General features: G+C 37.9%; 1 protein-coding gene across 1 annotated transcript in view; it reads left to right on the forward strand.

Moving 5' to 3' along the window:
* MCM8 (minichromosome maintenance 8 homologous recombination repair factor) overlaps positions 1-24184 on the forward strand; it is a 929462-nt gene that overhangs the window by 141679 nt on the left and 763599 nt on the right. The window contains exon 7 of the mRNA XM_044056450.1: positions 10442-10640. Within this exon, the coding sequence (XP_043912385.1) occupies positions 10442-10640 (199 nt within the window). The remainder of the gene's footprint in view (positions 1-10441; positions 10641-24184) is intronic.

Genomic DNA, 24184 nt, shown 5'->3' on the forward strand with positions numbered 1-24184 from the left:
ACAATACCACAGTGATGTGGTACATCAGCAAGCAAGGGGGGGGGGGGGACAAGACAAGATCTTATCTCCTGTGCCGATTAGCTCTTCAGGCTTGGGATCTAGCTTTCCATTATTAGGTGACCCTTCAGGCAGTTTACATTCCTTCAGATCAGAACAATGTGGCAGGTTCTCTGAACAGGTCCTTAACACAGACCTATGAATGGATGCTTCACAGAGATGTGTTTCTGGGCATTGTACACCAGTGGGATACTCCTCAAGTACATCTTTTTGCCTCTCCTCTGAACAGACAACTTCCTCTCTTTTGTGCCAGAATCCCATGTCCTCTGGCCTGGAAGGTGGATGCCCTCTCTCTTTCTTGGAAGGGGATGTTTCTTTATGCCTTTCCTTCCCCTCCCCTCCTTTCATACAGAAGGTTCTGTTCACGATAGAACAGTATGCTCCCAAAATCTTGTTGGTGACTCCCTTTTGGTCCAGACAGCATTGGTTCCCTCTTCTTCTGCATTTAGCCAAGGGCAATCATCACAAGTTACCTCACAGGATGAACCTGCTCACTCAAGACAAGGGGTCTCTCATCCATCCCTAGCTGTCCACTGTTCAAATACCATTGTGGGTGATAGGGTTTTGATCCCTTTTAAGCACCTTTTTTCTGAGCATGTGCTTCAGGTCCTGCAGGAGACCAGGAAACCCACTTCCATAAAATCTTATTTATCGAAAAGGAAGAGATTTTCTGTCGGTGTCTTTCTCATAACCTGGATCCAGTTACTGTGGAAGTCTTTTTGGTTCTCTCTCATTTATGTGAATAGCTCAATGCTGGGTTGGCATATTATTCTGTTAAAGCCCACCTGTCAGTTATTTTATTTTATTTTTTTATTTTACATTTGTTGACCAGGATAGTCCGACTGCTCCAGGACAAACTTCAACAGTTTAACAATAATAAAAAACAGACAATATACATTTTTGATATGTACAAAAATAGAAGACAATATCATTGATAAAGATCAACCCTTAGATAAGATAGAAAGAGAGAGTAGGTTAATAGTAAAATTGAATAAACAAATAATTTAATATGAAGTTTGAAGTTAGCCAGGCTTGTTACAGTGGCAAAGCCAGTTTAGAGCCAGATGTTGTTTAAGTTTGATTTTGAATTCAGTTAGAGAAGAGAGCAATGTAATTTCAGCTGGTAGTAAGTTCCAGATTCTGCCAGCAGTGTTAGCAAAGAGGAAGTCACCAGCTGCATTACAGGTTTTGATAGTTTGAATTAGCAGTTTATTTGAAGATCATAGTTGCCTTGCGTTGCTATAAGGGGTGATAATATTTTTTAGGGCAGGTGTATTATCAGGATATAGAAGAATTTTCTTGGCCATGATCAAAAGGTTGAACTGGATAAGGTTAGGAAGTTCAAGCCAGTCCAGTTGTAAGAGATTTATACAGTGGTGTGTTCTAAAAGGCAGGCCAGTGGCAAACCTGGCTATGTGATTGTAACAGGTGGAAAGTCTGTTAAGAACAGATTTATTTACATAGGAGAGAAAGGGAGAGGCATATAGAAGAGTTGAGAGTAAATGTGTGCGGGCAATGGCAATCTTAGCAGGAGGGGTTAAGAAGGCTTTTATTCTGTATAGTGACCCAAGTTTTTTATTGATATTTTTAATCACTTGGTTCACGTGTAGGTCAACTTTTAGGTTGTTATCAATAATGACGTCCAGAAGTTTAGTGGAGGGATCAGGGGTGATAATTGTCCCATCTTTTGCTTTTATGGTGAAGGTAAAGGTAGAAGATTTTTGTGTGGGTGTGAATAGCAACATTTTGGTTTTTTGGGGATTTAGCAACAATCGACGTTCAGAGAGCCAATTTTCTATGATATTAAAGGTAGACTGGGTTGAACACTTCAGGTCTTCCGGAGATGTAGCTGAGCAAATCAGGGTGGAGTCATCTGCATATTGGATGCAGTTGACATTAGGGATGACAGTATGAAGGTTGTTAATGTTATTTCTGCTTGTCTGCCTTTGATTCCCCCTTTGGCTTCTAGATTTGAGGTCAAACAATTTCTTAAAGGCGTCCTTCATATTAAGCCTCCCAGAAAGCCTATTCCTCCTTCCTGAGACCTAAATTTTGTTTCGGAAAAGCTGACTCAGGCTCCTTTTGAGCCTGCAGCTTCAGCTTGTATGCAGCATTATTCTTGGAAGACTGTTCTTCTTTTGGCCCTTACCTCAGCCAGATGGGTGTTTGAGCTGGAAGCCCTTATGGCTATTCCTCTTTCTTTGTTTTTTCATATAGACAGGGGGTTCTTCATACTAATCCTTCTTTCATACCCAAGGTGGTTAATGAGTTCTCTCTTAATCATTCTATTCAGTCACCCACTTTTTTCCCTTATCCACAATCTTCTAGTAAGAAGGTTCTTCACACCTTGGGTTTACATAGACAACTCAGATATTATTTGGATAAAACTAAAGCCGTTGGCAAATCTGAGCTACTTTTTATTTCCTTTCATCCTAGATCTTTAGGTTTGGTCGTTTCCAAGCAAACCTTTTCTTGCTGGATATCTAAAGCCATTTCCCTTTTGTTATTCCTTTCATGGAAAAAGCTTTCCTTCTTCTGTTAAGGCTCATTCTACCAGAGCTGTGGCTTCTTCTGGTGCCTTTTCAGGTGCTTGGGTAGAAATTCTATTCTTGAGGCAGCTACCAAGCACTACAAGTTGGATGTTGCTTCTAGGGATAGAGCCAGTTTTGCCAGGGCTATCCTACATGGTTTCCATGATGCCTCTGGTGGTCCTACTCCCTCCCATCTTTCTTCCTGAACTTTTCTACTCTCCATATGGTAAAGAATACTGCAACAGTGATGTGGAAGGACATGGTACAGTTGTGTAAAATTTTACCATAACAGTAGATGTCCTTCTCTTCACTGTTGCAGAGTTCCCTCCCTCCTTCCGTCCCCTGTTCCTTTTTTCCTTCTGGATGTACTTGTTACCTCTTTGTGTCTTTAGACTGTCATTCCTACTGGGGCTTTTCAGTTCTGAGGATGATACATCTATACATCACTTTTATGGCCTACACTGTGTGTGGGAAGCATATGTGTGATGTACAGTGTACCTATTACAACCTAAAGACTTTAGTATACTGGCTGGACATCAGACTACCTTTGGCAGAGGATTCCTATTGTAAAGAATACTTTAACAGTGAAGAGAAGGGCATCTACTCTTTTGGTAAGATTTTACACAACTGTACTATCTTCAGGTAAATGGCTCTAACAACTGAGCTGTTTCTGTTCTCTCAATAGCTTGGTCCTGCAAGGTTCAAACTTGCATACCTCTTCTTGTAAGTCCTGTGCACAACCACTACACCATACCTTTTCACCCAGAGTCAACTTCATCTCCATTTGGTTGTTGTAACCATGAATGTTTCATTTGCTACGGTTAGATACTTGTATCTGACTGAACATCCCCTTCTTTAAATTGAGGGGGGCAGATGGTGAGATGATGATAAAATCAACAAGCAAAGGAGAGTAGTAGTGCTGAAACTGAATTCATCCTCAAGTCTTGTTGAGTACCTTCACGCGGCAGACCCTGTTTTCAAAAATCTCACCAAGACGACACTGAGATATAGACTGTATTTTATATAGCATATATCATGTGCAAAAGTAGATTAAAAAATAAAAAAGACAGATGGGTGCACAAGTTCCAGGATAAAAAAAGTGCGCAATCCTGGTAGGCGCACTGATGCCAGGAGTAGAACAAATGACAGTGTAAAATCTTCAAGACACTGAAACATTCCTACAATGGAATTAGGCCAAGCTCAGGGGAAGGATGGCCCCCCTGCTGTAGAAGGAAATAGTCCACTAAAACTGATGGGCCAAAAAAGATAAATAAAGATGATGGACTATTGAGGATAAGAAAGAAATGATGTATTGTTACTATTATGCAAGAAGTCCAGAATTTTTGGATAGAAGATATTCAAAAGATTAGGAGAGAAATTTATTTATTTTTTATTTTTTATTTTATTTTACATTTGTTGACCGGGCTAGTCCAACTGGATATATGTCCATTTTCAGTAGAGGCCCGGGGAGAAAAGCTCCACTAGTTATACATTTTCACACAAAGGCATAAAAGGTTACATAACAATCATAACAAATAAAACAAAATAAAATGGATAAAAAAATTAAGTATAAAATTGTTAGTTAAAATTTGTTTTTTTTTTTTTTGTTTTTTTTTAATTAAGGGTAATGGTAGAGAAAAGAGTTAGCATTAGTCTGGATTAGTGCAGGAGCAAAGCCAGTGTTTATTGAGATAAACTTTTAGTTGGTGTTTGAAGAGTTGGAAAGAGGTTAAAGAAGTGATATCAGAGGGTAGTTTATTCCATGCTTTTCCAACAGAGTTGGAAAATAAACTGTCACCTGCATTATTGTTAGGTTTGGTAGTATTGATCAGAAGTTTATTAGAAGAACAAAGTTGTTTCAGGTTATTATATGGAGAAATAAGGCTAGAAAGTATTGGTGTGTTGGTTGGCTGATATAGAATCTTATAGGCAATTAAGATCTGTTGCAGTATAATTTGGTTAGGAAGTTCTATCCAGCCTAGTTCTTTTAGGTTTAAGCAGTGATGAGTTCGAAAAGGAGATCCAGCAGCGAATCTAGCTATGTTATGATAGGATGTTTCTAGTTTCCTCATGTTGTTTTGGAAAGATTAGTGTAAATGGGAAGCATAGAGAAGAGTGGAGATTAGGTGAGATCTAGCAATGGTGGACCTTGCTGTGGGTATTAGGAAAGGTTTGATTCTATAAAGGGATCCTATTTTTTTATTAACTAATTTTATGGTGTTATTGATGTGGGAGTCGGTTGAGGTTATTATCGATAGTTATACCTAAAAGTTTTGTGGTCTGGTCAGAGCGATGAGTGTTCCGTCAGTGGACGTAAGAGTAAAGTAAGGTGTAGTAGATTTCCGAGTAGGAGAAAAAAGTAGTAGTTTGGTTTTCTTAGGGTTAAGGAGTAAACAGCGGTAAGAGAACCATAGTTCTACAGTGTTAAAAGCTTTTTGAGTAAGTGACTGGAGTTCAGTTTGAGAGTTCGCGGTACAGATTATAGTTTAGTCGTCTGCGTATTGTATGCAGGTAGTATATGGGATTGCAGATTGAAGGTCATTAATAAAGACTGAAAATAGCAGAGGGCCTAGGATAGAGCCTTGAGGCCTGAAATAGGTAGAAGATTAGAAAGTTAATTTTTCCACAGTACTGCCTGCTGACGATTTTCTAGGTAAGATGCAAACCAGGACAAGGCAAGATTATCAAGAGCCAGAGATTTTAGTATGTGTAGTAAAAGTTTATGGTTCACCATATCAAAAGCTTTGGATAGGTCGATGAAGACAGAGGATGATATATAGTGTTTGTTGCGGTTAATGTTAATGGAGTTTGTGAAGGAGAGTAAAGCAGTGGTGGTACTGTGTGAGGGTCTGAAACCATGCTGACAGTTAGAAAGTAGGTTGTTGTTGAGAAGGTGATTTAGTATTTGTTTGTGAATACATTTTTCCATGATTTTTGCAATTGGTGAGAGGAGAGCTATTGGTCAAAAGTTGGAAAAATCATTAGAGTTTCCCCCTTTATGTAGTGGGATGATATGAGATATCTTCCAGATAGAGGGGAAGATTCCTTCTTTTATAGATCTATTGATCAGGATAGAAATAGGGTAGGCTAAGGCTTTGGCACCTATCTGCAGGAATTCTGCAGGCAATTTGTCTGCAGAGGGAGTGGTAGGTTTTAACTTTTGGAGCAGTGATGTGATAAAAGAGGTAGAGACAGGTTGTAAGTGGAGGGTAGGAGGTGAATTTGATGTAGGTGGAAGTAGATTAGAGGTATCAGGAGATAGATGACTAGCAAGTGTTTGGATAGTATTCGTGAAGAATGAGTTGAAGTCATTTGCTGTTTGTTTAGGGTTCTCTGGGTTAGAGTCACAGGGATTAGGTGTGATGGAAAGACCTGGAGATAGAAGATTGTTAATACTGGTCCAGAATTTTTTAGGTTCCTTATTAGTGTTGTGCTGTAACTGAAGGTAATAGGTTTTTTTGTCTGTCAGGATAGCTCTTTTAGTGCTGTTTCTATGCTCTCTAAAGTTTTGGCGATCAGTTAGATTTTTAGTGGTACGCCATTTAGACCAAGATTTGTTTCTAAGTTTGATTTTATGCCTAGTATCGTTAGTTAGCCAGGGGGCTACTTTTGTTTTGGTTCTGATGGTACGGGTTGGGGCATGTTGGTCTAGAATTGATAAGAATGTAGAGTTAAAGTATTCTACTGCATCATTAAGAGGAAGAGGAAGATATTTTAGTGAGGACCAATTACAACGTTTTAGATCAGCTTGAAAATGTTCAGAGTTAAAATATTTTTTTGTTCGTAGTGTTCTAAGGGTGGCAGGTAAGGTTAGGTTGATTTTGTGTCTAATGACATAAGTTATACAGTGGTCGCTTAGATCATCTGGGAGGATACCTGATTGGTAGGTTTGTTGGGGGGTATTAATCAGAATCCAGTCTAGGATAGATTCATGGTTGTTGGATTTAACAGTTCTGGTTGGACAGTTTATGAGTTGAGTGAAGCCATAAAGGTTTATATGGGATGTAGGGTTAATATTATTACAGGAATTCCAGTCAATGTTAAAGTCGCCTAGAACTAGTGTTTCTTGGGGGAGGTTGTTTGACAGAAAGCTAAGGATACATTCTAAAGTGTTAGTGTTATTTCCTGGGGGGAGATAAACACAAATTATGTTAATAGCTTTACTAGGGTTGATTTGAAGTTTTGAGCTGATTACTTCTGCATTATTGTCTAGAGGAAGGTTAAGATTTATTATACTAAGTTGTAGTTGTGCTTTGTAGAGAATTGCTACTCCACCTCCCTTTTTGGTTTTACGGTCCATTCTAAAGATACTATACCCAGGGGGGGTAATTTCATTATCCTTAATGGTTGGTTTTAGCCATGTTTCTGATAAACATAAGATATCAAAATGGTGAACATCTAAAAGGGCATGGAGTTGAGAGATTTTGTTGCAAATGCTTCGTATGTTAAGATGAGCTATAGTAAGAGAGTTGGTATGTATGTTAGATGTTATGAGAGAAGCTTTGTCTTGTTTAATGCAGCTATTAGTGTTTGTGCTATTTGGGCCAGGGTTAGGGTGAATGTCCCCATCCAATAGTGATTGGGGAAATAAGAAATATTGGAGTTGGATTTGTTTATGAAAGATGTCAATATATTTTTTAGGAAAGAAAAAAAATACTTGCACAGGAAAAACTGTGAAAAGCTTCAAATGCAAATTTGTGTTCATTAATATAACAGATTCATGAAAAACATATAGATCAAGAAACCTTGTGCTGTTTGGAACAAGACGCAACTGAGAAATTGTGAAAATATAAACAACAAAATCTAGAGATATTTGAAATGTATAAACAATAGACATGGGAAAGAAAGATAGATCTGATATGATGTAATATCTATGCAAAGGAGAAAGCCAAATTAGTCAGTATAAAAAAGGCAGCTCCAAAGATATTTTAAGATAAATACAGGAAAAGGCACTCTGATGTGGAATATTTCACAATACAAAATAAGGTCACGAAGAGGGAATGTAGAACAAAAGATTAGTAAAGTACAAGTTTAAAAAAAATAAAAACTGAAGCTATGGAATACCTGTAAAGTGGAGGATTTATTATAGAAAGTCTACCACAGGTCATGTCACACCATGATGGAATAATGAGTCCCCAAAATAAGGAGAAACAGGTGGAGCAGGAGACATCTTAAGAAAAAGTATGGACATGGGAAAGAAAAAGAGATTTAATATGATGTAATATTTATACAAAGCAGAAAGCAAAACTAATCAATACAAAAAAAACACCAAGTATATCGACGAGAAATACAGGCAAAGGCAAACATTTTATTTTTATTTATTTATTTAACATTTGTTTACTGGAAAGTCCGACTTAGAACAAAGCCAATTTTCAGCAGAGGCCCGGGGAGAAATGCTCCAGACACATGTCTTTGTAATGTGGGAGGAAACAAGAGTACCCGGAGTAAACCCAAACGAACACAGGGAGGACATGCAGACTCCGCACAGAAAGCACCCCAGCCGAGAATCGAACTGGAGAACCTCTTGCTGTGTGGCGACAACTCTACTGCTGCACCAGTGCACTGATATGATATTCTAGATATGAAAAATCTTGCAATACAAAAAAAATAGTAATAATGATAAAACAAAGGGGGAAACTAGAAAATAAGATTAGAACTGGAGAAGTTAAAGCAATAGAAACTGAAGTCATGGATTACCTGAGAAGTAATGGGTTTGGTGTAGAAAATCTAACTCTGGTAATGTCACAGTATGATAGAATAGTGGCTCAGGCATGCATGTTTTTTCCATCAATTTAGATGGCCAAGAATGAGCTTGTTTTGCTACTGCAACACTGCACATTGGTAATGTAGGATAAAGGAACACTGATGCATCCAAAACTCAGTACCTTAAGACTAGTGTGTGGATCAGAATGGTAAGACTAGCTTTGTGGATCCTCTCAGCATGATGCCCTTCAAGGACAAGCTGTTAGGGGAGGTTATCTACATCCTAGATGAAACCAGTAGACCAACCAGAAGAAAATCTTATTTGTATAATTTAATGAGGCTCTCTCTTTGGTGCATATCCAGAGGTGTGTACCTAGAGGGGTAAGTGGAACCACAGTTCCTGCTGTATATGAAAGAGCTCCTGTCCAGGGTCTGAGTTCTCTTTCATTCAAGGTGCATCTTGCTGCCATTATGGTGTGCCTCACCTTTATTGATCACTACTTTTGAAGGCGATATTGCTTCTGAAACCACCTAGGCAGCTGATGCCTCCTTTTGGGATCTTAACTTTGTAATACGTAGAGCGTTCCTGGCACCATTCGGACTCACCGCACTTACGGCAATTTGAAATTCTTTTCTTAGAAAACCCTGTTCTTGGTGGTTGTGATGTCAACCAGGAAGGTTACAAGTCCTCCTGTACAATAAACTATATATGGTCTACCATAAAGACTGAATAAGCCATTAGCCCAGTCCCTCTTTTATACCAGAAGTGGTATTGGAGTCATTATTCAGCCAGATTATCCAGATGCCCACCTCCTTTCCCTGACCCTCAAAATAAAGGGCAGATTTTTCCATCTTTTGGATGTACATTGATATTTTGGTATTATGTCCCCAGTACTACAAATACTAGATAGACCAGCTTTTTGTCTCCTTTATGCCAGGCAAAATTCGTAGAACAGTCTACAGACAGACTCTTTCAAAATCATTGCCAAAATGTACTGCTTTTCATTACAACTCCTGCAGCAAACCCTGGGAGCCCCTGTCAGAGCACACTCCTTTAGGCCAAGGTAGCAGGCACGACAGCTGCATTATTCAGAAGTGTGTCAGCTGTTTGGTATATTTGGGACAGCACCTTTGACATGCATCCATACATTTTCCAGGCATTACAAAGTGGATAGCCAGTACAAGAGTGAGATCTGCTTTGCCTCAAGCATTCAGTGAGGCATGATATAACCTACTCAGGTGTATTCCTTACTATTGCTTTAGTACCCTCCCTTTGATAAGGAATAACATTGCATGGTGATATCTAAGATGAGCATAATAGTACAGCTGTGTGTGTGTCTTGCCATAACATCAGATGTTTGAATAGTTGATCACTGCTGCAATGTAAGCACTCCCCACCCCCACCCAGGAGTCTCACACCTTCTCCCATGGGGCCACTGTTATAGTCAAGGTATATTTCTGGACACATTTACGCCAAGAAGAACTGAATTGTGACATAAACATCTGCTCCTTGCAAGCTACACACCAGACCTACGTCATACAAAAAGGAACTATGCTTGCAGAGGATGTCCTCAATAGCTCTAGAAGCCAGACTAGAAGGATGGAGGTCCACCTATGGAAAATCCCATGGATAATGAGCACTACTGCAGTGGTAATGTCATACCAAAACATCTACAACTGTACTATCTGCAAGAGAAATTTTTGCAGTAGCTGTTTTTACCTTCTTGCTACACACACCTGTGTTTAGATGGCTTCTCCATCTTTTAGCTGAGAAAAGATTTTCTTGTAAGATAAGCAAGTATGTCATTTATTATAGTGTTATATGTTGTGCTCTTTGTTTCAGGTTGTGCTGCTCAATATATTGCTATCTAAGTGGCACATGAATTAAGGATACTCTTCCAGTCTGCTGAAATGTACCATGTGGTAGCAGATGATACATATGTCCTTAAATGTATATATATTGCCAAGCTGAGGATCGCAGAATAGGATATCTCTACATTTACTAACAGGAGAAAAGCTTTCTCCTATATCAGATTTTAGGATGAGTACATATATGTTGCTTCTGCTATGACTTTTATTTAACTCTGTGAAAAGAATGAAAACTTCAGCCTCAGAATGCAATTTTCAATTTTGATTACTGTTTTTATTAGGATCTACAACTATGACCCACTAACCCCACTAAAGAACCTCAGGGCTAACTGCTATGGCAAATACGTTGCCTTACGTGGAACTGTTGTGCGTGTTGGTAACATTAAGCCTCTTTGCATCAAGATGGCCTTTGTATGTGTTGCCTGTGGTGATATCCAGAGCCTGCCACTTTCAGATGGAAAATACTCACTTCCAACCAAGGTAATTAAAATTATGGTCATGTATCTGTTTGTTTTAATTGGGTGTTTTTCTGTTTTCTTTCCTCTCTCTCTCTCTTAATTTTGCATCTCCTTAATGGTTTCAGTTATGCCTTTCTTGAGACTCATTCTCTCTGTGTTTACTTTTAAATAGCCATTGGACTCATCAGTAGGAAATGTACTTAGTACTGGAACTTCATATAGAGAACATGAAATCTTTGAATGTGTTTTACTTCTTATGAGGATAGCCATTTTACTTTGTCTTTCAGAAATGTACTGTTCATCTATGCAAACTGTAGTTCTAGAATGACTTGTTTGCGGTCACTTTCATAGTAGTTAGTACTGGCAGATTATAATTAACTGATATTGTCTTCATAGTACTGAAAAGACTATGCAGTTGTTTCTAAGGACATCTTAGATTGACAGACATTTTTCCATAAATATAGATGAGTAATGTTACTCATAATATTAGGTCTGGTGAACAAGCTGAAGACTTATTGGCCTTCAAAGAGTTTGATCCCCCAGAATCCATGCTGAAACTTACAGGTCCTCCTGTAGTTATCTATTTTCTTCTTGAAGGTAAAGCTTGACAGAATGAGATTAATTGTGAATGGGAGTTTATTCCATGAGAGTGGGAGTTTTTGAGATATGAAGTTCATATTTCATAATACAGTTGATACTTAGGTTGAGTATTGTCTTGAGTTCAGGTCACAAGGAGGGTGTTCTAAGCCATGAGTTTCAAATAATATGAACGTGATAAAATGTGGAGAAAAGAGAGAGCTCATGTAGTACTTGGCTATAAGACAAGCATTGAAGAGCTTTTATTTTTATTTTTATTTTATTTATACATTTTTTGTGAGGAATCTTTGAACATTCTCACACTGTACCAAATAGCTTGTTAAGTGTGTCACAGAATAGGATGCATTATTCTATAATTAATTTTATAAGAACTGCATACTGGGGTCAGTTACCTACCTGTCATGGCTCTTGACCCATAGCAGGATCAGGTGGGCAACTCCATATGCTTTGAGGACATTTGTAGCTACATGCGAATCATATGAAAGTGTGTTGCAAGGACTACAAGCTGCTTCACTCTTTGGTCAAATTTAAGTTGCTGCCCATTTATATTGTGTAAAGCTGGCTGCGTGTGGGAGTTGCATATTCCGGAATGCTTCATTTTTTTTTTTTTTACATTGAAAGCAAAGTCAGTTCTACTGCATCATTCAGGTGTTATGTTATGTGCCTTTACAAGGGATGTAGTGTCAGTGGGGGATAAGGATGGTACTCCCAAATGTAGAATCATCTGCATAAATGCCAAAAAAAAAAATAAGTGACCCGTGGACAGACCCTTGAAGCAGTTCAGTGGTGAGAGGCGATTTCAAGGTTAGGAGTGCTTTTCTTGCATGTTGTATAGGACCATGTCACCAGTAATGTATATTTAGATCCATGAGTTTATGCACAATTCTGTCATGATATGTACTATCAAACTTTTTAGCTAGAGTGAGGTAAGCTACTTGGACAGATAAAATTTCATCCAAGGAGGTGGTGAGACTCTAAAAAGAAATTTAAAGGTTAATCATATAAGGCCTACCTTTGACATAACAGTCTTGGGTTAAATCATGGAGAGAAAGATTTTCTTTGTCTGCCTGAATAAGGTTCATGGTGATTCTGTCCATCATTTTGCATAAACCTGGTCTGTAATTGATGGAGTCTGTGTAAGAGTCTTTCTCCTAGACTGGGACTATAGTCACCCACTTTCAGCTGTCAGTAACACTGCCATTTTAATGCTCTTTTAAGAATGCTCACAGAGGCCCCACTAGGCTATTCTTGATTGGTTAAATTGGGCTTCATGGTATCTCGCCTGTTCACATGAATTGGTATTTATGAATTTACTGAGGGTAGAAGTTACTATTTCAGATGAAATTTTGGGAGGGATCATGTTGCAGGGCAGAAGAGTGGATGGGGTTTCCTGTTTGTGGTTTGAAATTTGCTGTAAATCTGCACTGTTTCAGTTGGCTCTATTATAATAATATGATTTTGTTCTAACACTACATTTTTCTTCTTTCTGCCCTTTTCATTTTTCAAATGTAGTTGTACAAGGCCTTATTGTCAACCATTCAAAAACAAAATGGAATCAGACCAAAGTATTTGCCACATATTTACTGAAATACACTTAAAAGCAGACCAAGAGCTTTCATCTTGACCATTAACAAGAATAAGTACATGTGCATCCACCAATCAAATGCCTTAGATTTACATATTTTTAGGGATGCAGTCCATCAATTTAAAGTTAAGGTTCAGTGATGAGACATGCATAAAATAAAAAAATAATGTTAAATATAATGAGTAAATCAAGGTATAAATACATGGCACATTAAAATGCAATAGAACTGACATGGCAAAGCACAAAAAACACTTTATACAATACTGGCCTTTTTCTTGAATACACTATGCAAGGATAAAGAATCATTAATTCCTGGAGTAACAGAGGCATTTGGCCTCAACTGCAAAGTTAACATTTTATATTCAAGATGTGTATGAAGATCACCACTGAAGTTTGAAACCAAAACTCTATCAATAATTATTTTTTTTTTAATGTGAGCACCCACTACTATGTCTAAAAAAGGGTGTTAGTAGACTTGTTTTTCCTGATGCCATATATGTGTTCGCAAATCCTTTCTGTCAGTCTTCTGTTTGTCTTCCCCACGTAAAATGCATTGCATGAGCTACAACTGGCAGGATAGACAATATAGATACTATTGCAACTGCACCTCCCAAGGCAGGGAATAGTTCTTGGAAAACCATCTACTGTAATATAGGGTCCTTCGTGTATAAACCTACAAAACATACAGAACCCACATTTTCTCATAACACCCTGCCCCAAACCTTGTTTTTCTGCTACCAGTATCTGTCACGAAAGAGGATACTGCCAGCACAGCTATCTGGAATTTTGTAAATAATTGTCATTTGTGAATATCAACATGATTCATATAAAATGTTTGTGTTACAAATGTATTAGACGCGTATGTCATATAAGATGGTTTGTACAGACGTGTGCTGAAGAGGTATTTTACAAAGTGCTGTTTGAAATGTATCCAGAGCATAGAACAGAAATGTACCTGCACTATTGTAGCTGTTTAGATGTATATATTCTAACAGTGTAAACTGGAATACAGGTGGTTAAATTCAGTCCAGCAAAACTTCAGGAAAAATAGCTGAGAAATTACTTTATGGCAACTAGAGACTGAATGTCTATATCACAGAGTTTTCTGTATTGTCTTGAAAGTGTTTATTGTTTTATGACTTCCAGGATCTGCCTAGATCTGAGGAGAAGCCCTTGTCTATCTATTTTTACAGGTAGATTCTAAATACTACCAGCTGCCATCAATGATTGTTTTATGTGGGATAGAGTCAAATGACAAGAAATTGTCATCCTGCAAGCTATCCCAGCAGCAATATTTGAGATATTGATTTGGGAAGTCTGTTAGAGAGAGACACCATTATGTATTCTGTTTTGACCTGACAACATCGGCTAGAGGATCCATTCACCACATTAGCCTTGCTCTTAAGTAAGTTTCTAGGTTATAGTAATTCTTTTAGCTATAGTCAGGAATATAGCAAAGCTTAACTTAGATCTTTTTCTTTATTTGAACAGTAAAAAACAAAGCCACTTCATCAGACTATCAAAGAAGAGTAAAACACAGCATTTATACCAAACATTTATACCAAGCTTATCATTGTTTTACTCTTCTTTGATTGTCTGATGAAGTGGCTGGTGTCACGAAAACGCTCACATCTTTTACTAATAAAGCTGTTATTCTACATAGCCGTGGCTGCTACCTCCTGCTTTGTTTTTTACTGTTCATTTCATTGTTGATGGAGGTAACTCTTGCCAGCACCGTTTGGTTTTTACTGCGGTGCTTTTTCTTTATTTATTTGAGACTGTCCTGCAATGTTGTTTTAAAGATTTCCTGTGATTTTGAACTCTGTCACTGCAATTATATACAGAGTATTTTCTTGTTCTTTTATTTATTATTAAATATATTTAAACCTTTCATTGTGGCTGAACTGTCTAGAGATATTTAAGTTTTGAGAGTACTTGCATATTTATTTGGTGACACTGTGTGGGATACTCCTAATAGTGTCGCTCTTGGTCAAACTACCATTTGTATTGATACTAACATTACACAGTAAGATTGGACACCTTTTGTTAAGGACCTCAAAGTAGCAGATAAGGATCTGGCTGGTGGCAGTAATAACTACCTTATAATCTGGGCAGAAGGGGGCATAGCTAGTAAACCTCTGCCAGCCTTTCCCAGGTGTGTGTGTGTGTGTGTGTGTGTGTGTGTGTGTCTGTGTGTGTGTGTGTGTGTGTGTGTGTGTGTGTCTGTGTGTGTGTAAAACAAATCTCCAAGAGTGTTTGTGTCAATTACTTGGGCAGGGACATGAAGCACTGGTTGGACAGAGGGAGTGTTGGATGTCTTGGTTTGGTCACTCAGCTGAGATCTCAACTCTATAGCTGTGCCGGTGGGGAGTCTTATTGGGGATCTGGAGAAAGAGGGCAAAACGAGCCCCGGACTGACTGTGGTCTCTGTGTGCTCTTAAGGGAAATTGCACTTGATGCAGAGAGCTGCATCTGGAAATACTGTGTGTATACCTGTCATCCTCCCAGTGTACATCCCCCACTGGTGCTAGTGGTGAGGATTGCGGCTTCTTGATTACTGGGCAGTGGTGGGGTGTCACAGTATCCATCTGTAGAAGGGTTTTAATATTTGTTTTCCTTTGCTGTAGACAATACAAGGGGCCGCCCCTAAAAGAATCTTAATATCAGCAGGAAAAACTATTTCCCAGTTGTACCTTACTGAATTAATATATTTAAAAACATCAGTGCTGTATGGAATCATAAATACAGGGGTCTACATATCAAAACTGTAGTCATTCCTCCATTCAACAATGTTTCCACCAATGTATTAATCAGTGTGGGATTTGATCTTTAAAATGTGTACAAACTGGTCATTTCGAAGACCCATCAGTTCAACTTTAACATTCCTCTCTCTCAATAAACGTATATATTAGATGATGAATTTCCTTACCAAATATGTTGTCATGGGATATCAGCCTAGAAAGCCTTACTATTTGGCGTTTTAACAACAGACCTTTTTTGATGAAATGGATGACAACTATTAAAATGGAGATGCGAGATAAAAAAGGTATCCTTTCTTATAAATGGTTGCGGTGTAGCACCTATGTAGGAAATTCTTCTCAAGACGACTATTCAAAGAATTTATGCTGTTGGTCCCTATTGAATAAGTAAATTTGCCACTGAGTATAAAAAGCCCCCCATTGTTCAGTAGTGCCTTTCCATAAAATCAACACTTCGTCTAAAAATGTATTATACCCATGCACCAACTATAAAAATTCAGGGGTAAACACTACCTTTTCTTCCCACACTGCTAAACAATACTGGCATAAAAAGGGGTGCATGCAGCACCCATGGCCATCCCTGGTACCTAATGGAAGTATTCACCTCAAAACTGGATAAAATTATTACTCGCGTTTAATTCCAAAAGGGTGGTGATCTCTCACATATTCTGAATAGCCAAGGATGTGTGTTTAAATAAAAAGCTAAAAAACACATTTCGTTCCAGTATTGTGGGGAATAACAGAAAAAAGGTCTGCTACATCCTCTGTTGTATACAGCTTTGATTTCAAAACTTCCTGTTTATACCGTAATTTCATAATTATATTTACTTTTATGGTTTTATGATATTTATGCATGTCTCATCACTGGGACATCATTTAAATTGACGGATTGCATCACTAAGCACATGTGAATCTAAGGCATTTGATTGGTTGACGCACATGTATTTATTCAGGCGAATCATGGCAGTCCTTTACTCTGAAGTCTTGTTATTGGTCAAGACGAAAGTGCCTAGTCTGTTTTTAAGTGTATTTTAGTAAACAAGTGATGAATACATTGGTCAAATTCCATTTTGTTTTGTTTTCTGTGGTGTTTTGTTTTATTTTTGATGTAGATGAATTGAATAGTCCTTACAGTAACACCGCTATTAACAAGCCAAATCCGTGATATAGCTGTTCTATTCACACCTGCTCCCAAAGTTCAGCCATTTCTCTGCATTCTCCTTATGTTTGTCATGCAAGTGAAACAGGTAATGACAGTGGTAGTATATTTATTTCAGTGTTGCTCACAGATGTTTATGCACTCTCTCTCCTCCCCTCCAAAGCCTTATTTTTAGTATACCAATTCATGTGAAGCAGAGCACCTCTATGACATTGTTAAAGAGGAACCTGGAGGATTGGATGGGGGCACCATAAAGTCTTACCGGGGATAGCGCCCACAACACTCCTGGCCATGGGCAATCATCACTAAATGGAATCTTTGGTACTGACTAGTACTTCTACTGTATTACATTGGGTTGAAAAGGCTAGGCTTAAAATGACCTCCGGGTCAATAGCCTAGTAATCTCCTATGACCCTGATAGTAAGTTTTACCTCAAATGAAAGTTTGTTTCTTTTGACTGTTTTAGGAGTTCTTAGATGTTTGACCTTAGCCTTATTGCTTTGTGTTGTGTAAAGACTGAAAGCTTTTATGCTGTTTTCCTTTGGCTTTATAATTTGATTATATAACTGCAGTTTATTACACAATTATAAAATGTATTATGCCACAGTTGGATGAATTTATCAAAGTAGTTGTTTAAAGTGCTCTAGAGAGCCATGAATGACTTGCCAGTGGGATGCAAGCACCAGAGCATTGCCCCACTACTTACAATAATATTCAGCATACTGGCATCAACTGCATTAACCATATACTGTCATTCAGCCACTTGAATGGTTTAGACATATTTAAGTTAGTTCCACTTCAGGAATGTTTTTTTTTTTTAGTTTGTAACTGAGATGAAGTAAAACTGATTTTGTAAGCAGAGGAGTATATATTTGAAATTATTATATTTTAAAGTGCTAAATGTGAGAGATCATTTGAGTTTTTTCCCCTCAGAAATTGTTTAAACAGAAATGGTTCTAGACTTGTTTTGCTGGCAGTGACCAGCGAGTCTGCATCTTTTTATTTTATGACAGATGACTTCTTTGGTACAAGTTGCAGTTTTAAGTCATGCTTTTATGTGATTAGTTAATGTTTAGTATTAATGAACAGTTCAAGCTCCATGCCTTGTTTAACTGATGCCTTTGCAGGAAGAGTTGCAGTTTTACAAGTGCTTGAGTGTTGCTTCTTTTGTTTTGTAATACTTCAGTTTTGTGTAACTCTTAGATCTAACATTGGAGGTTTTCCTTGATGTTCCCACTATGATGATTGAAATATGTTTGTTTAAAAAAAAAATATTTAAAAGAAACTAACCATCATGACTGTGTGTGTGTGTGTGTGTGTGTGTGTGTGTGTGTGTGTGTGTGTGTGTGTGTGTGTGTGTGTGTGTGTGTGTGTGTGTGTGTGTGTGTGTGTGTGTGTGTGTGTGTGTGTGTGTGTGTGTGTGTGTGTGTGTGTGTGTGTGTGTAAAACGATCTTAATAGCTCAGGCCTTGCAAGATTACACCTTCCACTCAATTTTGAAAGTTGTTTGTTTCTCTGTCTTTCTGTGTCATTCTCGTACAACTGTCCAGCTTCCATTAGGAGGACTTGCAACCTACAAAAATATTTTTCAGTGCAGACAGTATATAAAGAGTCACCGTTGGGTACTATTAGGCTTGCCCATCCCACTCAATATCAAAAGTCATCTGTAGCCTTAGCTTTCTGCATTATTCTGCATACAGTTATCTGTCTTTCACTAGGAAGATTTACAACCTACAAAAATATTTTTTAGTGAAGACAGAATATAGACTGTCACCTTTCGGTGCCTCTAGGTAAGCTGCTAAAACCATTTGCACCACTGAGCTTGCAGCCAATGCTACTGCTAAAAGAAAAGGGCACTTCATGTGTTAATATACTTCAGGCTTCTTAAAGCCATTATATCTTGATATGTATGGCTTTCTTACCCATTAGCAGCTTGTCTTGACTTTAATATATGCCCTTCTTACACATGAGCAAGTTATCTGCTCCAGTGTCCTGCTGAGTTACTCCCATTATAACAGAAAAGGCACTCATACTGCTGTTTAAGCTTTCCCTTACTTCCATTGTCACTGTTTTTCTTGGGCCAGTACTTCCGTCTGAGGGGTTACAACCTACTCCATTCACCCTCACTACACTCTGGCACACTACACTGTCCTAACCTGCCTCCAATTCCTAACCATCCCTTCCTTTTCTAAATTTATACTGCACATATCCCCTCGCCTTTCCTCATTTCTGTCACCTCCTCTTACTACTATCCTCACCAGTACCTGCTACTGTGTCATTATCTAATACAATTCACCCAAACCCCTTAGTCTTATGTCACCTTACCAACACCCTTCTTCTTCTACTGCTTCTCATTTAATTTACTCTTCTCTGTTAATAGAACATCAGTCTATGCTTTTTATTCTCCTTTTCCCCTTGTACACTATTCAGTGCTTCCTCCCCAGTGTGTCCTTCTTTAATATTAATCTTCCTTTCATAATATTGACCCAAAACGTAATACCCACAAACCTTTTATTATACACATCACTCACTTAATTATTCTCTTCATAATATTTCCTCTAATTCACAAATTCACCTTTCTACACCATATTATATTCTACATTTATCTAACTGACTGTTCTATATTAAAATCTTACCTTCCTCCATCCCCTTAATAAGAAATCACCTTGTCTGGAACATCCAGCAAACCAATTCCACTCTCATTGTTTTCTCCTTATCTTCTCTTCTCCTTTAACGCCTTTTCCTTTAATTGCAATCTCCCCTGAACTGCTCCATAGACCTCCGTACGCACCATGTTATCTTTGTGCATCTTCACATCTCTACTATTCATTTTCTGTCATCTTACTGTCTATCATGGTACTCTCTCACTTTATTCACACTCACAGACAACCAACCACCCTGCATATACTCAGGCTAAACCCTCCTTCATACCCGTTTCCTCAAGTTTATATAATGTCCAACCTATTCACCTTTTCAGATATAAAACTTCTAACCATTCAGCTCATTTTGATATAAGCTGGAATAAATGTATATATTTTGTAAAAAAATGAGTAAATAACTCATCCCAATTCACTCTTCTCTAAAATCACTCTTTGTGGTGACCTTCATCCAAACCCCAGCCCCTCAGCCTTATCCATTCCACCCTTCTCTACCCTTGTACACCCAAAACACCTCTTCTTACCTCCATTAATATTCATAGCATTCTAAACAAAGTTACAGACCTTCAAGGATGTTTTTTTCAGTACTCACCGGATTTTACTATCATTACCAAAACATGGCTAAAACCTCATATAAAAGATTCTGAAATTCTGTCTTCTGGCTACAGTATAATTTGATGTGACAGACTACACAAAAAAGGGGAGGCATTGCAATTATATATAATAACTGGCTAACTTTCTGAACCCCCCCAAAACTACCATACTAGTCTTCCAAAATGCATAAATTATCTCTCTTTTCAATGTTAATAAACATTAAAAGTAATGTATAATTACTGTATACATACTGCCAGGTAATAATATTAGCTTATTAGAAGAAATTCTTTGGTGGATAACTACAAATATTACTACTGAAACCATTATCCTAAGAAACATTAACACTGACTGGTTATCTGTGAGATCTAACACCTAAACCACTAGTCTTAACTAGTATGGGTTCAAACAGCTAATCGCTTCTCTTACTTAACTTAACAAATCGAATCATAAACATTCTGTCCTCGACTGGATGTTTATCTCTGACCCCAGCAAGTATGCTAACTCTGGGACAGTACCAGATTTCCTTAGTGACCATCACCCTATATTCCCTATATTCAACAATATAAAAATCACTCACTAGCAAAATATATGTAGATATATATATATATATATATATATATACATACAAATACCTTTCTGATTTTCATCCTGATGCACTCAATAATTTACTAAAATCCTGTAAATGGTCTTGTCTCAAAACCATACCCCTACACAAAACCGTCAACACATTCAACAATATATTCATGAATACTTTTAAATACCCTTTCCATTACCAGAAATGAGTACAAATTACTGAAACTCCTTGGCTGACTTATTCTACTAGAATTCTCATGCAGAAATCTGAAAAAGCATGGAAACAATGGCAAAACGATAAAACAATACATCTGTACAAAGAGTTCTGTTACCACACTAAGAAGCAAATTCACCAAGACAAAAAAAAAATATTATACAAACCCACAAGATAATCGCAAAAAAAAAAAAAAAAAAAAAAAAAAAATCCAAAGAAATTCTGGAGCTCAGTTAAGAAAATTCTTCAACCTGTTTCTTCCTCACTAAACCTCTATCTGGACTTATCCCCCTCAGAAACGGCTACCAAATGTAATACTTTCTTCACAGACATCAAAGCCTCCCCAACAATTTAATCAACCTCAGAACTCAACTAGCCCTGACATGCCTGCCTTTAATCTCCAACCTAACTTCACATCATATGTTAGACAGCTACTAAAGACATTGAAACTCTGTTCACCTTCTGCCTATGATCTCCCTGCTGAGTACCTTAAGCTCACTGCAGACCCTATTGCATACCAAGTCTCAATTTTCAACAGCATATCTATTCAACACTCTTATGTCCCTGCCCTGTGGAAAAAAATTCTGTTTCCCTCCATAAGAGATAACTCTTCTGAAATATCTGACTTTAGGCCAATTGCCTTCTTGCCCTCCCCCCTTTCTAAGATCATGGAAAAGTGTATTAATAAGAAGCTCATAAGTGTATTCATAAGCAACTCCTTCAGTGCCTCTTATAAAATGATCTGCTAACTCCCAACACCATGGTTTCTGTGCAGACTATAGTACCACTACAGCTCTCCTCAACTTTTCTGACACCAATAATATGACTAGAGACCAAGGAAAGTTTCTCTCTCTTTTTTTTTTCCCTAGATCTCTCAAAATACTTTGACACAGTGTCACATGAGAAACTTCTCTAGGCCTTTCCAAAACCAATTCCTGTATGGTTCTTTAACTACGTATCTGAAAGATATCAATCTGTTAAAGGACTCTTCTGCCTTTCTCATTTTCTCCCAGTTAAAACAGGTGTTCCTCAAGGGTCTATTCTCAGTCCCCTGCTCTAATATATTTCATCAGTAACCTATATACCGCCTCTAAACAAGCTTATCTTATTCAGTATGGAATGACTCAACTCTCATCTACTCATCTGACAGCCTACATACAACTACAATCTAGGGCACAAGATGCCTTCAACACAGTTGAACTGTGGCTACATCAGAAACGTTTATTTAATCCCAAAAGACTAAACTGCAGTTATCTTTTCCAAACTCCCATGCCAATGTTAAAAGTAACTTCCACATTACCCCTCTAGACAATATAGCTATTGAAGTAGTTACTTGTGCTAATTTACTTAGGGTCACTATAGATTACAACTTAGTTTGATCTTCACATACAAAACTGTATTAAAAATCATCTAAAGTAAGTCTGCTATATAGAAGAAAACAATTACTTACTCCTAGTAGAATCACACTAGCTAACTCTTAACTTTTACCATCTCTTCTCTATGACTCATCTTTTGTGACTAACATTTAGATTGTTGTTGTTTGTCTTTTCGGCTTTTCCCTGTTAAATCAGAACTGGAGCAAGGCTATAATAGATAGCTAGATTTGCAGCTAACCTGCCACATGGAGATCATTATTGCTCTGCATTATATGCTCTCAACTGGTTAGAACTGTAGCCCATACACAACTTTATCTAACCCATAAAATACTGTATAACCCCTCTTCCTGCCCATCTATCTCCTCAGTACATCATCACTATCTCCCAGTTCACCCTCTGCTCTTTCAAAACAAAAATCTACTTGAAATCTGTAAACAAAAAAAAAAGTATGGGACAAAGTCTGTACTCACACTACATAGCTAAACTGTGGAACTCTCTCTCAAATTCAGTTCAGAACTATATCAAGCATCCATGTATTTAAGTCCTTCTCTAAGAATTCCTCACTAGCTCACGGTTGTAACCATGCACCTATCCACCTAAAGACACACTTGTGTCATCTTTTTTTTTATTATTTCCTAGCATAGTAGCCTATGCTTCTAATACTTTTTATACACTGATTGTCATATTTAATTGTAATTTTTGTCTTTTATTATTGCATCACTGGTGTCTCCTCATGCTTTGTTGTATTTGTTTTATTTGATGTTTTTTTTTAATTCTATGGTGCTTTTCTCCCCAGGCCTCCACTGAAAATGCATATTTCTTACCCAGCTGGAACTCCTGAAAAACAAATGTCAATAACTAAATAATAAAATAAATTTGTAATACTAGCACACAACAAGAAAAATCTTTCTCGCATAGGAGCAACTCCCCCACCACTCCATAAACATGTATATGCTGAGTTCACTGTTGCGCAACAGTGAGTAAGGTTGACTCTTCCCCAAGACAGTACACAGAGGTTTCACACCAACAATAAATATGATGAGTTGTGATTATACAATTAAAATCTAGCCAAGTGGTCCTTGAGGAAATGCAGGATAATCACCAGAATTCTGTTCTTCTTTTTCTCAGCCATGTAGTATTAGACAGTTTTTACCTCATAAGATCCCTCACTTGGAGGTGTGTATGCCCACTGCCAGTGTACACTGTGGCATCTTTCATTAGCAGTATAACACCTAATTCTTCAGCCCCCTAGTTTTTTTTCTGCTGCTTGCACAGGCTGGATCTCAGTCTTGATGCACACTGTGAAATATTTCTTTGCTCACTGGAAAAAAGTTAGTGTAAAAAGTGCAAATTTAGTTGCCAGATCACTAATATAGCCCCTCACTGGCATTTCATGTATTGCTTTGGGACGTGACATATTGTGTTGCAATGCTAAGAGTGTCTGCTGTTCAATCCTAACTTCTTCGTACTTCAGAAGTAAAAGCTCATATTCTACCTTGTTACTTGCAGGGAGACAGTGGTTGATTTTTCCTCATTAAAAATCAGCAGTAAAGTTGAACACACACACGCACACATACACACATATACAGACACACACACACACACACACACACATGCACACATGCACACATACACACACAAATACACACATACACACACATACACACACACACACACACACACACACACACACACACACACACACACACACACACACACACACACACACACACCTAGAGGATAGCTGAAAGCCTAGACTGTTTGATGGTAAGTGTGTTATACAAATGGTTTTGTGGGTCCCATAGGTGATAAGTTCATCCTCGTATTGTTAGAGCTTGATTCCACCCCACCTCCTGCATTCCTGTGGATGATGGGGCGTCCTGAGGAGGTACAGTCTGGCTCCAGAATGGTTTTAGAATTCTGGGTTGTAGCTAATGTCCAGTTCCTGGTTGATTTTCCAGAAGTCAAGGCCAACTGACATGATCCTGGAGAGGGGTCTTGAGAAACACTATCCTTGGTTTGGGAATCACTTTGCAGCAGGGTTCAGCAATCA

The sequence above is a fragment of the Protopterus annectens genome, chromosome 1.part2, assembly GCF_019279795.1.
Source record: "Protopterus annectens isolate FY-2018-M chromosome 1.part2, PAN1.0, whole genome shotgun sequence".
NCBI lineage: Eukaryota > Metazoa > Chordata > Ceratodontiformes > Protopteridae > Protopterus > Protopterus annectens.